This window comes from Alnus glutinosa, chromosome 2, assembly GCF_958979055.1.
Source record: "Alnus glutinosa chromosome 2, dhAlnGlut1.1, whole genome shotgun sequence".
NCBI classification, from domain to species: domain Eukaryota; kingdom Viridiplantae; phylum Streptophyta; class Magnoliopsida; order Fagales; family Betulaceae; genus Alnus; species Alnus glutinosa.
The window spans coordinates 24,613,747-24,627,091 of record NC_084887.1 but is presented as its reverse complement, the minus strand read 5'-3'; the positions used below and the strand labels follow the sequence as shown (position 1 = coordinate 24,627,091).

The following is a 13,345-nucleotide window of genomic DNA, read 5'->3' as shown; positions in this document are numbered from 1 at the left end:
TTATGAACCAGAAAAAATAAAAAAAAAATAAAAAAATTCAATTAAAGGTACCAAATTTAGCTTAAGATATCTTAACTTCAAAACGTTTCAAATTAGGGTATCAATTTTTTAAAATGTCTCAATAACAGGTCTTCTATTAGAATTTATCGTTAAATCTTGTCAAAATTTTCAAAATATCCATCATTTTTTTTTAAAAAAAAATAATAATAATAAATTGCTAAGGTTTAAGTATTGGTTAAAATTTAACAGAATTTGCAAAAATACCCATACCTGAATAGTTGAAAAATTTTATAAATTTTTTTAAAAAAATAAACACAAAGGTATTTTAAGAATTTGGGCAGGATTTAACAGCAAATCTTAACGGATGACATGTTATTGAGACGTTTTGAAAAATGGAAGATACCATAGTTTGAGATGTTTTAAAGTTCAAGTACCTTAAATAAAAAATGGCGATAATTCAGTATCATTAAAAGGGAAGTTCTAAAAAATAAATAAAAATAGCATATTTTATTAGAGCACAGCTGGACGATCAGATTCATGGTCATCTAGTCATGATCAAACAACAATAATAAAATCAGAAAATGCACACGGTATTGTTTATCATTTAATTTATAGCGTGATTATTTAGACAGTACTGAAATGGAAACCACAGATCGTAATCGGCAGTTGGCATCAACTGGCCGGAGGCGAGCTAAATCCGTAGTTTTCATGAATGAGAACAAAAAAAACTTTTGTTGTAGTTATCATCATATGTGCCGTCGACCTATCATCATCATCACCAAACAACCCATTCAAGTCATTATATACCAAACATTTTTAATTAGGCCATTTCATTCGCTTAATTATATCTATCAACAAAAAACCAGACTCTAGCTATTCAAAAGATATACGACACAATTTAGGGATGAAAATGCGGATGGAAGATAACCATTCGTATCCGCTATCCGTATATACGGATCGACACAAATGCAATTATCAAAACTCATTATCAACATTTCTTCTATATATTATATATATTTAATTAAATCAACTAAAATGAGGTCGTTCCGAATTAATTATTCGTTAAGTTTTAGACCTTTAGATTATGTCAGGTTTTTTTCACTATCATTTGCAAAGTCATACTTCACTACATTTACTTTATTTTATTTTATTTTGGTAATCGAAATTTCGATTACTTTATGAGACAATGACTCTCTATGGTTGATAATTGTGAATTGTGTAACAAGTAAAATCTTACTTTATTTAAGCTTGAATATAGTAATAACCCCAGTATTTAATCTTGCATATAAATTTAGATAGTAATCTAAAATGCTCATTACATTATATATGAATAACAGATAATACTCACATTTAATAACCGCACAAATACAAATAATAATCACATTATACGAATGTGAATATTACTAACAATCGTATTCACATTCACATTTTCACCCATAAATTAAACACATTCATTTAGGCAGGCAGGCAGGCAATAGTATCGTTGGTTATCCCTACATTTTATTTTCCCCGTGTAAATTGTGGGCAGATGGGACCGTCTGACCCACTTTTTGAACTGGGGATAGAATTAGGTATGTATATATCTGTGTCGTAGAATAAATTGTGGACTGCATGGCAAAATGATGGATGTTGCGGGATTCATACTCCAATGGGTGGGGGACAGGTTTCTATTCATACTCCCCCACCACACCAACTTAATATAAAAAGAATCTTAAAATTTCTAAACCTGCCGGCCTTTGAATCATATATAAAGTGATCGTTTTAATTAGGTTTTTCTGTCAGGGAAATTAATCAGTATTATGACGACACCGTCACCCACTCATTACATCATTAATCGCCTAATGCTGTTATTATTATATATATGTGTGTGTGTGTGTGGGGGGGGGGGGGGGGGGTTGTTTTTTTAATAAGCATGCTTTAATATAATATTGTGTGACTTAATTTTGTGTCCTTTTGTTGTTTGGAGACGTCCTTAATTCAGGCTTGGAGGGAGACAAATTAAGCTAATTACAACAATTCTTATATAGAGACGTATCGATACAATTATTATTTAATGGCAAATTCTGCACCACAAAGAAGCAAGTAATTTGATCCAACTTGCTTCACAGGGAAAAGAAGCACAATTTTGTTGTACGTACGTTTCTCTGGTTTTTTCATTTATATATGATTTTCAATTAATTAAAACCTAATATATAAAAAATGATAAGCAATAGATTTAAAGTTTATTTGAAAATTCATGAAAGATCCGTGTAGTATTAGTGTATATGTTTGCCACAGGATGGGTGTGAACGTCGTGGTAAGCTAATTCTAATATCAAATAACATAAACTTTAAATATAACTTACCATTGAAAATTGATTTGAAAAAAAAAGGTGTTCAAAAACCTTTTATATATATATTAAAATTGTACTTGAGGAGTTAGGATCATAGCAGTGACCTTCACGTAATATGCTACTAAATTATGCATAGAACCAAATTTTAAAATTTTCATCATGATTTCAGAACTGCCGTACGAATCACTTGCGCCATTTTCAAAAAAAATTGAACTTGGGTCATAAAACAAATGCACATTACTTATTGGGTTGTAACATAGCAAATAGCTAGTTTTCTGCTTAATTTTCTATTAGAATATAGTGTATATATATATACGCCATCGACTAAGGCAAAAAATTAATTCTTTCGTGGAATATACTTTGTTTACTTCAGAAATATGGTGGGTTGGATATAAAGAAGCTTGAGGAGTAGAATCATGTAGCCATGATGCGGCACATTCGGAGTCATTTTATGAGGGCCAAGTCTCTTTAGGTAGCTTTAAGTGGAGGTTATTTTATTGTATGGTATAAGCTTTTGGCATATAAGCATCCCCCATGTCTGCACGTGGAGTTGATGTAAGCTATTGAAATTGAGAATTGAAGCTTCACATTTCATAAGTTTTATGTTGGATATGGCTTTCAGATTCACTTTTGGTTTGATGATTGTCATCCGATGGGGTTCTTTATGCTAAATATAGGCCTCGTGTGATTTATGATGCCCAACACAAGCTTGATGAGGGGCTTTTTATGGTCATTAAAGATGGGTAATGGATGTGAAGGCCTGCTCGATCTGATATGCTTGTTGAGATTCAAAGTCATTTGAGTTTGGTTTCTCTTGGTGGAAAGGCTACTCCTCACTGAACTATTTCAAAATATGTAAGTTTTCTTGTTCGGATGCTTGGAATGCAATCTGTATTAAACACAACCTGATGGAGTAGTAGGATTTGGTTTGGCTTTCTTTTTCCATCCCAAAATAGGCTTTTAATTTGTGACTTTGTTGCTGATGATGGATGCTTTGTCCATTGGCACAAAGCTCTTAAAATGGGGATATAAGGGTGAAGTAAAACGTGTATTTTGTCGATATATATGGAATTAAAGACAGGAATCATTTATTTATTTTTTTATGTGGTTTCGGTAGTCAAATGTGAAAGCATGCTATGGAGATTTGTAATGTTTTGAATTCACCCACTATTTGGGATGATGTTGTTGCGTTGGGGATGCATTGTTGGAGGGGTACTAGGATGAAAGATTATCTTTTCTGGTTGATGCTCAGTTTTATTGCGTACAACCTATGGAGAAATCACTCTAAATTTTGAAGGCTATTTGCCTACTTGTTTGCCCCTCATTGCTCTAGGTAATTTTGTTAATCACTCTAAATTTTTACAATGTCGAGACCCAATGAAAATTGTCTCTGTCATTTTTTTTTAATTAAATATTATGAGTTGTACATTATTTATTAAAAAAGAGTTTTAACTCATATGTGAAGGTGATTATTAAAATATTGATTAAATAATTAAATTTACATATTTATACAATTTTAAACTTTTAAAATAAGTGATAATTTAATATTATTTTTCTCTGGAAAAAAAATCTCAATTCAACCTTTCTTTTCTTCCAATAAAATTCTTTTACTGTTTCTTCATTTATGGTTACCGTACTTGCCTTAAAGACTAATGACTATGCTAAGATTTTCTGAAAAAAAAAATTGTTATATTTACAAATAGTATACAACTCTTTTATAACTTTGTAATTAAAGAGGGTTATTTATTTTTTATTGGCTGATATGACCCCAATCATGTACTAAACCAACATACATTATATAATCTGAACCCAGTTTGTGGTTTCAATGTCAGTGGTTTTGACTCGAGAAAAAAATCAGAAATTAAAAAAAAAAAAAAAAAAAAAAAAAAAAAAAAAAAGTCAGCTGTTTTGTGTTGAGGATTTGCCGATGGTGGTTGGACATTCTGTACGCGTGGGTCCCGATGGGTTCGGAGGAAAATTCTCGGATTCACTGAATTTGGGGGGCGGCTTGGACGCCTTGGTGGTGGCTTTTTTTTTTTTTTTTAATAATAACTACAACAATATGTAAAATGATGTAAAAAAAGTTTACAATTCCACAGTGAATAATTATTACACGCATGAGAGGCGTTAGATTAAAACAATTAATTACTATACGAGGTATAATTACAAAGAATTTTGAAAACACCCTAGTATTAAACGAATATTAGCTCATTTTGATATATATATATATATATATATAAATATAAAAGAGAATATAAGTCAAAATCTCCTATAATTTTCTTGGGTTAAATATTGTGGTTAGCCTTAGATCAAACCGTCCCCTTGGTTTCAAAAAGTGACACATATGGCATCTTCATTAATAAAAAAAAAATTAGTTGTTATTGTTGTAAATTTTTTGTCTATTTTTTTTTAATAGACCTCCACGTCACTCACTTTAGAGTGCTGACATATGGCCCTCTTTTCACGTGTAATACTTAAGGTTTCAATGCCACCTAATATGAGAAAATAATAACAAAATATCTTAATTTTTTTTTTTAAATAAAAAGAGAAGAAAACAAACAAAAAAGAAAAAAAATTATTGGAGGTAGCCTGTCACCCCATGGCATGGTCATAGCTAGGTAACTATTGTCAATCACATTATTGATCTATGTTAAAAAGCAAAAATACCTAATACTTAGATGAGGGATAAAGTAAGTACTTTGGTTTTATTTAGGCATAGGGAAATTGTTTCTTGTTATAAAAATTAGGAAGAAAAAGAAAAAGAAAAAAACCGAACAAATGAGGCTGGAGGGATGCTGACGAAAGGGGTGATGAAATGCTTGAGTAAGAGTGAAAATTAAAAGGACGTATTTGGACTGTGTAGTTTTTTGTTTTGTTTTTGTTTTTGTTTTTTTTTTTTTTTTTGAATAAATTTGGACTGTTGGTCACTTGGTTGCCCCACTTTCTAGCGTCCTAATCATGGACCCCGCATCCTTAATTCCTTTAAAGAATCAAATCAATGGGAGCAAGTAAAATCTTAGGTCCCACGCAGCTTTCAGAAACTGATGTTGGGGCCGCCAACTCTGTCTGCCTCTCTTCCAATCCTCCTTTCTATGAAAGTGCGTGCACTCACGCGCCAAACCATTCAAACTTATCTGGTCATACTAATGGAAAAGAAATGCTACCTCTACTTACTCTCTAAAACGTACATTTTTATTGATGTGACAATTAAAATTAAGTGTACATATAACATTTTTCTTATTTAAAATGCCAAAATAAGATGTATTTTTCAATAGTCGTTGCAGTAGAAATGGGGAAGGGCACTGCTCATTTTCTTTTCATGATTTCCTTGAAAGGGGCTTTGTGTGGGCTTACAAAGGGTAGAGATTGAGTACCAAATATATTTGTTTTTTCTTCCACACGGAGAAAACTCTCTTTCTCCTAATTAGTTTTGCGATTCTTGTCTTTAATGTTAATCCAAATTTAAGATAAGCTTTAATTTAAAGATGATTATGAACTAAGAAAATAATTAACTTAACACAAAGGAATAGAATACGCATTTTGCTTAATTAGTTATGATGAGGTCGTCTACTTGTAATTATTATCTTTTATTTCAAAAAAACCTAAATCATAAAAGTGAAATAAAAATGATTTATTTTACGGACTAGTTTTCATTATGTTGTATTTAATAATGTACATAATGCCACGTCATTTAACGTTTAATCTAAACCATAAAATGAATCATTTCTATTTCACTTCAAAAGATCCAAATCAGGGACGGAGCTAGAAGATCTTATGGGCAGGGCCAAAAAAAAAAATTTGGTAGGAGCCAAATAAGCTAAATTTTTACTTTTACCTTATATTTTTTAATTTTTTAGAGGAAATTGTGGGTAGAGGGGGTGGGGAGCATGGCCCCTGCCAGCCCCCCCTCCCTCCGTCCCTGATCCTAATAACTGTCATAAAAATATTTGGCGTTCGTTTGTTAGCAATTTTCTTGGTATCGAATATAAAGAGTAATGTTATATACCACATTGTTATTTTACAATTATCTGACAAAGATGATATGACAGTCTTAACAAATTATCAAATTATTTTTATTTTTTTAACCATGGTTAATTTAAGAGTTGATTGAGACTGACATATATATCAATACGTTCACACACGTTTAAGAGAAGCGTGGGAGTACTGGCTAGCCTCCAAGATAAACATAGGATGATTTTACCCCAAGAAAGGGAAGTCAGTAGTATATAAAGGTGGGTGAGGGGGGCTTGGGTTCTCCTAGAGTTGGTGGACTGGTGTGGCAAGTACTGGCTCTCTAAAGTGATGGGGAGGCAACCTTGTTGTGACAAGCTTGGAGTGAAGAAAGGGCCATGGACGGTTGAGGAAGACAAGAAATTAGTCAATTTCATCCTCACCCATGGCCAATGTTGCTGGCGTGCCGTGCCGAAGCTTGCAGGGCTCAGGCGCTGCGGCAAGAGTTGTCGTCTCCGTTGGACTAATTACCTGAGGCCGGACTTGAAGCGCGGCCTTCTTACAGAAGCTGAGGAACAACTTGTTATTGATCTTCACGCCCGTCTTGGCAATAGGTGTTTCTTCTTTGCTACTTAATTATTCTCTTGTCATATTCAATATTCTTAATGTCTTACTGATCATGAATTAATGCATGCCAACGTTTTTGCAATCATTCATGACTTTTCTCTTTCTAACATGTTATTTGAAAAGTTTGGCCTACTTTTTTTGGTCGGATCTGCTGCTTTAATCATTGGATGTGTACCGGAACATGCATGCGAATCAAATTGATCGAGAAAATGTAAATTAGTCAAAGATGCTAATGTCACGACCTTCCATTCCCCATCACAAACTTATTTTCATTTTCCACCGTTTTCTTGGTCGAAAGAAAATTTTGATTTCCATTCTAATTAAGGAGCGACGCGAGAAAATCTGAATTTTACAACAGCTAGCTAGCACATGATCGATCTATGCTTTTGTTGTCTTGGCAGTCGAAGTCTTTCATTTCAGAAATCAGTTTCTGTATTTGTTTTTAAGAAAAACGCGTTTAGCAAACTGTTTGCGAAAAAAAAAACAACGAAAACTGTTTGATGTTTCTAAGTTTTTTTTTTTTTTTTTTGTTTTCAATTTTCTGTTCTTACTAATAATAGTAAGAGATGGATATATATGGTTTGTTATGCTATGACCTATAAAGCAGAAGTGCCATGATCTCACTAAAAATATTTATTTTTTCCTTTACGTCTCCGTAAGTGCTTTTGTCTTTTTGTTTTTTAATTTAATTTAATTGGCCTTAAAATACTTTTGATTTTGTATAGGTGGTCGAAAATTGCAGCAAGATTGCCAGGAAGAACCGACAACGAGATCAAGAATCATTGGAACACCCACATCAAGAAAAAGCTGATTAAGATGGGTATTGATCCACTTACGCATGAACCTCTCCTTAAAGAAGCCACCACCCCACAACACGATCTCGAAGTCAATCATGAGGATGAGTCACAAAAAGCAGTATGTAGTAGCCATGTCTCCTCCAGTGTCCCAACTGAAAATTCTTCGACGACCGACGAATCTCGGTCGTCGTCGGACCCCGGCGATGACGACCCATTAATGAGTTACATATGGTCGGAGACGATATTTCTTGACGATTCATTCTGGAATTCCCCGGCCACCAGTGGAAGCGGAAGCTGCTACAGTAATCTTGGATTGCCGTCACCTGAAGATAACTCCGAATGGTTGTTGGATTACAGGAAGGATTTTGGAGACGAGGACTTTGGGGTTGGTAGTTTCAGTGACATGGACATGATCATGAACTCTGTAGACATCGGTAGCACGCTCTGACAAGACCAAAAAGTGCCAATTAAGCTTCCAATTATGTTCTCCAATAATCTGGTTTAGTTTATTTTAATTAATGACATAATTAATTACAACCTTATGCAATTAGAAAGCCTATAGAAATTTTAGCTGCTCAGTCCCATCATTGCCACCAAAGGATAAATGGGTTGGTTGGTAAGGCGTCGCTTTACTAAATATTTAGGGTTTCTAATTGCATAGGGCAAAATAATGATTATATATGCAACCAAAAAAAAAATCTTTTGAGGTTTTAGATATTAATGTGGCTCACAATAGCTCACCCCACTCAAAAGAGTTGTGTGGTTGAAGCAGCTAGAGCCTAGAGGACCCCGATGCATAAAAATGATAGTAGTATATATGTAAGCATCTGTAATGAATAAGACGCAACCTAAATTGAATAATACATCATGGGAAAGGAATATTCATGAGTTGGTCCTAATAATTTCTTGCTTCTTTTTATTTTTTATTTTAATATTATAAGTATTATTTCTTTCCTCCATTTGCATGGACCATGCAGTACTAACCATTTCTTACTCTAAATTTTTTAAAAGATTCTATCAATGGGAGACGCACCGCAATTAGTAGGGGTATACATGTAGTTATTATTCATTATCTACACATTAGGTAATGGGTTTTTTTGGATATATTTTAGTATTTTGAGTCTCTATCATGGTATAGTTTAAACAATTTTGAAAATAATTTAGGCTAATTTTAGTGTTTTGGGCTTGCTTTAATTTTTTTTAAACCCTAATCTTCTGAAAATATATTGATTTCATATTACTTTTGTCTTTTTGCCCAAGTGTTATACTAGAAAGCAATACTGTCAACTAAACCAATGTAAACATAACCTATACCTAATCCAAAATGATGTTCTTATATATATATATATATATATATATAAAGGGTATACGGATGCAGTTAATAACCATTTCCGCATACCCTAAAACCATTATCCGCATACACATATGCGGATAGTGACTTTTTGCTACCCGCATCTGCATATCTGGATAGCGAATAGCGGATGATTGCGGATAGCAGATACAAATAGTTAACATCTGTCCACATGTACACCCCTACCAATTAGCCAACTAATTTTGTACGCTTGTGTTCGGCTGCTTGTAAAATTGTTGGTGAAACAACCAAAATTTAGCCTACAAAAGAAAAACCCGTGTGGGAACCCACTTTTAAGGCGCAACATTCTCATGCAACAATGTTAAAGCAACCACGATTGAGATACCACAATGTGAACAACAAAACACAAATTATCGTCTCCTTTTTTCACCTAAAATCCCTTATAGCGGTGGGGTCTTGGCATGGTCACAAGCCAATTGAGTGATATTCTTCTTGTCAAGGATAGAATATTTTAACAACTCAACCAATCTCTCACTAATGATCTTGCTCAGTTAAGGCTCTTACCTGGTTTTCAAAATCGGGTTCATCTTTCCTAGGTGAAATCCGCTTGTTCCAAGGCTTTTAGGATTTAAGTTGAAAACAATTTGGTCTAGTGTGACCAATAATTCTACAATGATAACATGTAGGAACAAATTTAACTGAAGTATGTTTCTTAAAAAGTGCCTTGGACTTGGGCTTCACATAGTCATTCAACAAACATTTTCTTTTCCCTTATCCAAGTAGGCTACATTAGCCTTGACCTTGTTCAGCTTTCACAAGCTTAACAAACTTATAGTCTTTCTTTCAAAATTAGAAGCAACTTTTTACAAACTTAACAAACTTATGTGAAGTAGAAGCACCAAACTTATCAAAACCCATACCATATTCATTAGAATTAGGCTTTTGACCAAATAACAATTTTTCCACTTTATCATTAGAGAACTTTTTCAAGTGTTCCTTAGAATCTTTCAATTTATTCTCTAAGTGACTTTATCTTATCAACAAGCATGACATTCTCAGACTTCAAAATATCACAAGCAACACAAGAATCATCTAATTTTACAAACAATTTCTCATTTTCATGTCCAATCTTACTGAGTTTCTTAAAATTCTTTTCATTCAACTTGGTCAGTTTTGTGAATTCCTAAAGAAAATTATTATAAAGCCATTTGAAGGTCATCTTCCTCCTCAAAGTCATCCTCGTATGAAAGTTGTTATAAGTCTTAGAAATTAGTTATATTTGGTGATCAAAACTTGGGTTGTAAAACTTTTCAACACCTATATCTTTTGGTGTAAAAAGTTAAGTCTTTAGTGTAAGTTGTGAAACCATCACCTGCACAACGGCTACACCGTTATCAAGCATGCTGATAAAATTTGTGGATAAAGACTTCAAGGATCAACCCGAGAGCATTATCACTAATGGAACCCTAAACTAACAACCGATTTTAGAATAGTCCCTTGAATTTTCAAGTGTGCTAAAGTGACCAATTAAACTACCAAAATGTGCCAAAAATGCCACTTTTTATGATATTCCTCTAATACCCTTGCCCCGTGTCATATCATTAAAAATATATATATTTTTTTTTAAAAAAAAAAATTAAATTTAAAAATCAAGAAAAATATAAATATATTAAAAACTTAAAAAAAAAAAAAAAATTAACAGAAGGGGTAGCTTGAGCTAGCCCTTTGGGCCAATGGGGATGGCCGGCCACGTCCATTTTAGCCAATGGAGGCAGCTGAGCCACCTCCAGGCCAATCTGTGGGTGGCCGAACCACTCCTAAAGTTTTTGGGGGTTGTTTCGGCCACCCCCTATAGCCAATCTAGGGGTGGCCGACCACCCCCTTTGGGCAAAATGGGGCCACATTGGCCCAAAGGGATGGCTCCAACCACCCCTTCTGAGTTTTAAATTTAATTTTTCTTGAATTTTAAATTTAAATTTTATTATTTTTTAATAAAAATATGACACATGAAAATGATATTATAGGAATATAACTACAAAAGTGTCATTTTTGGCACACTTTGGTAGTTTGATAAGTCAATTTAGCACACTTGAAAATTCATGGGTTATTCTAAAATCGATTGTTAGTTCATGGGCTTTTTTATATTTTTTCCTAGAAATTAGCTATATTTGGTGATCATTAATGAAAATTATTTCATGAAAATTTAAGTTTCCCTTCAATTTGAATATTTCAACTTTCCCTCTATTTTTTCAATTTGAATGTTTCAACTTTCCATCTATTTTTTCAATTACTCTTAGTTTTTCTCTTTTAATAGGAAGTGTTGTGTTTGTTTTATCTCTTTTGTATTTCTGGGCCTTTTGTTTTCTATATCTTCTCCTTATTTTTCTCTGTAATTGTTACGTACCCGGCGTTTGAGTCATTTGGACTCTATATACACATTTAACCACATTTACTGTGGCTTAGGTTCTTGCCTTCTTGGCATTCGCGCTAAGAATCAATAGACTTGCGTCTTAATTTGATGCATTGTTTTCACGTCTTTGCAAGTTATTATGTTTGGGTCGCCCAACCTTAATTTATTGTAATTTTCCTTTTACGTGTGTATATATATATAAGGGGAAAAAAGAAGAAGACCAATATTCAAAGAAAGAAAAGTTTTAAAATACGAAAGTTAATTAGCTTAAAGCAGCCATAGGTTGAGCAGAATAGTATGCTCGAAAGCCTTAAGTATATGTTCCACAGCTAGGGGTGTACAAACGGTTGCAACAAGTGGTTATTGGCTAAAAACCGCTAACCGCAACAGCCTAAGGCGGTTATTGCATTTTACCAACCGCTAACCGCATAGGCGGAGGCGATTATTGTGTTTATAACCTACGATTTTAAAACTGTTTTTTAATTTGGGTTTAGAACTAGTTTTTGACCAGTTTTGTGCATGTTTTAATTGTTTTCAAAAAAGAATTTACTAATTTTTGGAACTTTTTTTTAAAAAAAAAAAAAAAAAAAAGGGCAACAAGGTCCTATATATCAACAAGAGATTTGAAAAATAAAGATATTAGCTTTATTTAATTGCATCCTTTTTTTCTTTCTTTTTTTTTTTTTCTTTTTTATCTTCCATTTTCTAGGTTTTTTAACGAGAAAAAGAATGAGATTAATGTGTTTTTACCGTGCAATTGAGTTTCCAAACACCTATTTTGCATCAGTTCGTAAACAATAAACCTTGTCTCGCCATAAACGCTGCAACCCAATAAAGAAATTATATTTAGATGTTGAATTTTGCTTAACAAATTGACCTCATTCTACAAATCCAAATGACAACTCAAGACCAAAACAATCAGGTCATAATACTAAATTTTTAAAAATCGTGTAAACATGCATGTTAGTCTGTTACGCTTCAAAGTTGTAAACATAGTTATATATATAGGTAGGTGATTAGCGATTACTAACCGCTTTCCATAGCCCTCCTAACCGCATTCGAAAATGGTTATGCGATTAGCGGTTGCGGAGCGGTTATAATCACTCCGTTTGTACACCCCTATCCACAGCCTTACGTTGAGTGGAGTTGTATGCTTGACAACCCTAAGTTGAGGGGGCGGTACTCTTGACACCCTTAGGTTATGGGGTGGAGTTGGCATTTAGAATTTTGGGGAGGGGGCAAAACTGTAAAATAAAAAAATTTGTAGGTAGGGGCAAAACTAAAAAAAATTAGGGGGTAAAGTTTTAATTTTTAAAAAATTAAAAAAAATGGGAAAACATGGTTGCTTGGGGTCCCAAGCCCCCCCTCCCCAAAAGCCACCATGTAGCTCCGCCACTACTTAGGTTGAATTATGGAAAACACATTCAACACCTTAGGTCAAACATGGTAGCTAGTTAAGTTCGACACAGACTAGGGGCATACTTGTAAAGAAAAGTAAACAGAAAAGCACAAGTTCAAAAACATAAACTAGATAAAGAATAAAGTTTTACAAATTATATATGCATGAGCATGGTTTGATTTTATGTGATTTCCCATTATTATCTTCTAGTAATTGAATTGAATTGAATTTATATATGTATATTGCTTTAATATGATACTGGAAAAGAAAATAGTAAAAAAAAAAATTGTGATCTTTGGGGTAATGAAACAAAAAGTCTCACTCATTTTTGGATATTTGTACTTATGAGTTCGTACCCTAAATGTTTTCGCAAAGCTACGTACCAGCTTTTATTCAAAATAACTTTTGACAAATAAAAGAGAAATTTTAAAAAGAGGCTTAGCATATATAATTTGAGACTTAGCTTTTGCAATCCAAACTAGTTTTTTTGTGGAGGACTAGACAGACCCGAGTGACG

At 33.3% G+C, this 13,345-nt stretch overlaps 1 protein-coding gene across 1 annotated transcript; it reads left to right on the top strand.

The window, feature by feature from the left end:
- Positions 1-6,581: 6,581 nt before the first annotated feature.
- LOC133861887 (MYB-like transcription factor ODO1) lies at positions 6,582-8,249 on the top strand. The gene is made up of 2 exons (XM_062297707.1): positions 6,582-6,897; positions 7,636-8,249. The coding sequence occupies exons 1-2, from the start codon at positions 6,635-6,637 to the stop codon at positions 8,153-8,155; spliced, it is 783 nt and encodes a 260-aa protein (XP_062153691.1). The 5' UTR covers positions 6,582-6,634; the 3' UTR covers positions 8,156-8,249.
- The last annotated feature ends 5,096 nt before the right edge of the window (positions 8,250-13,345 follow it).

Excerpts from the sequence above, each read along its gene's own strand:
- LOC133861887 (XM_062297707.1), top strand. The coding sequence starts at position 6,635 with ATGGGGAGGCAACCTTGTTGTGACAAGCTTGGAGTGAAGAAAGGGCCA. Across the intron at positions 6,898-7,635 it reads CACGCCCGTCTTGGCAATAG|GTGGTCGAAAATTGCAGCAA; the intron begins GTGTTTCTTCTT and ends GATTTTGTATAG.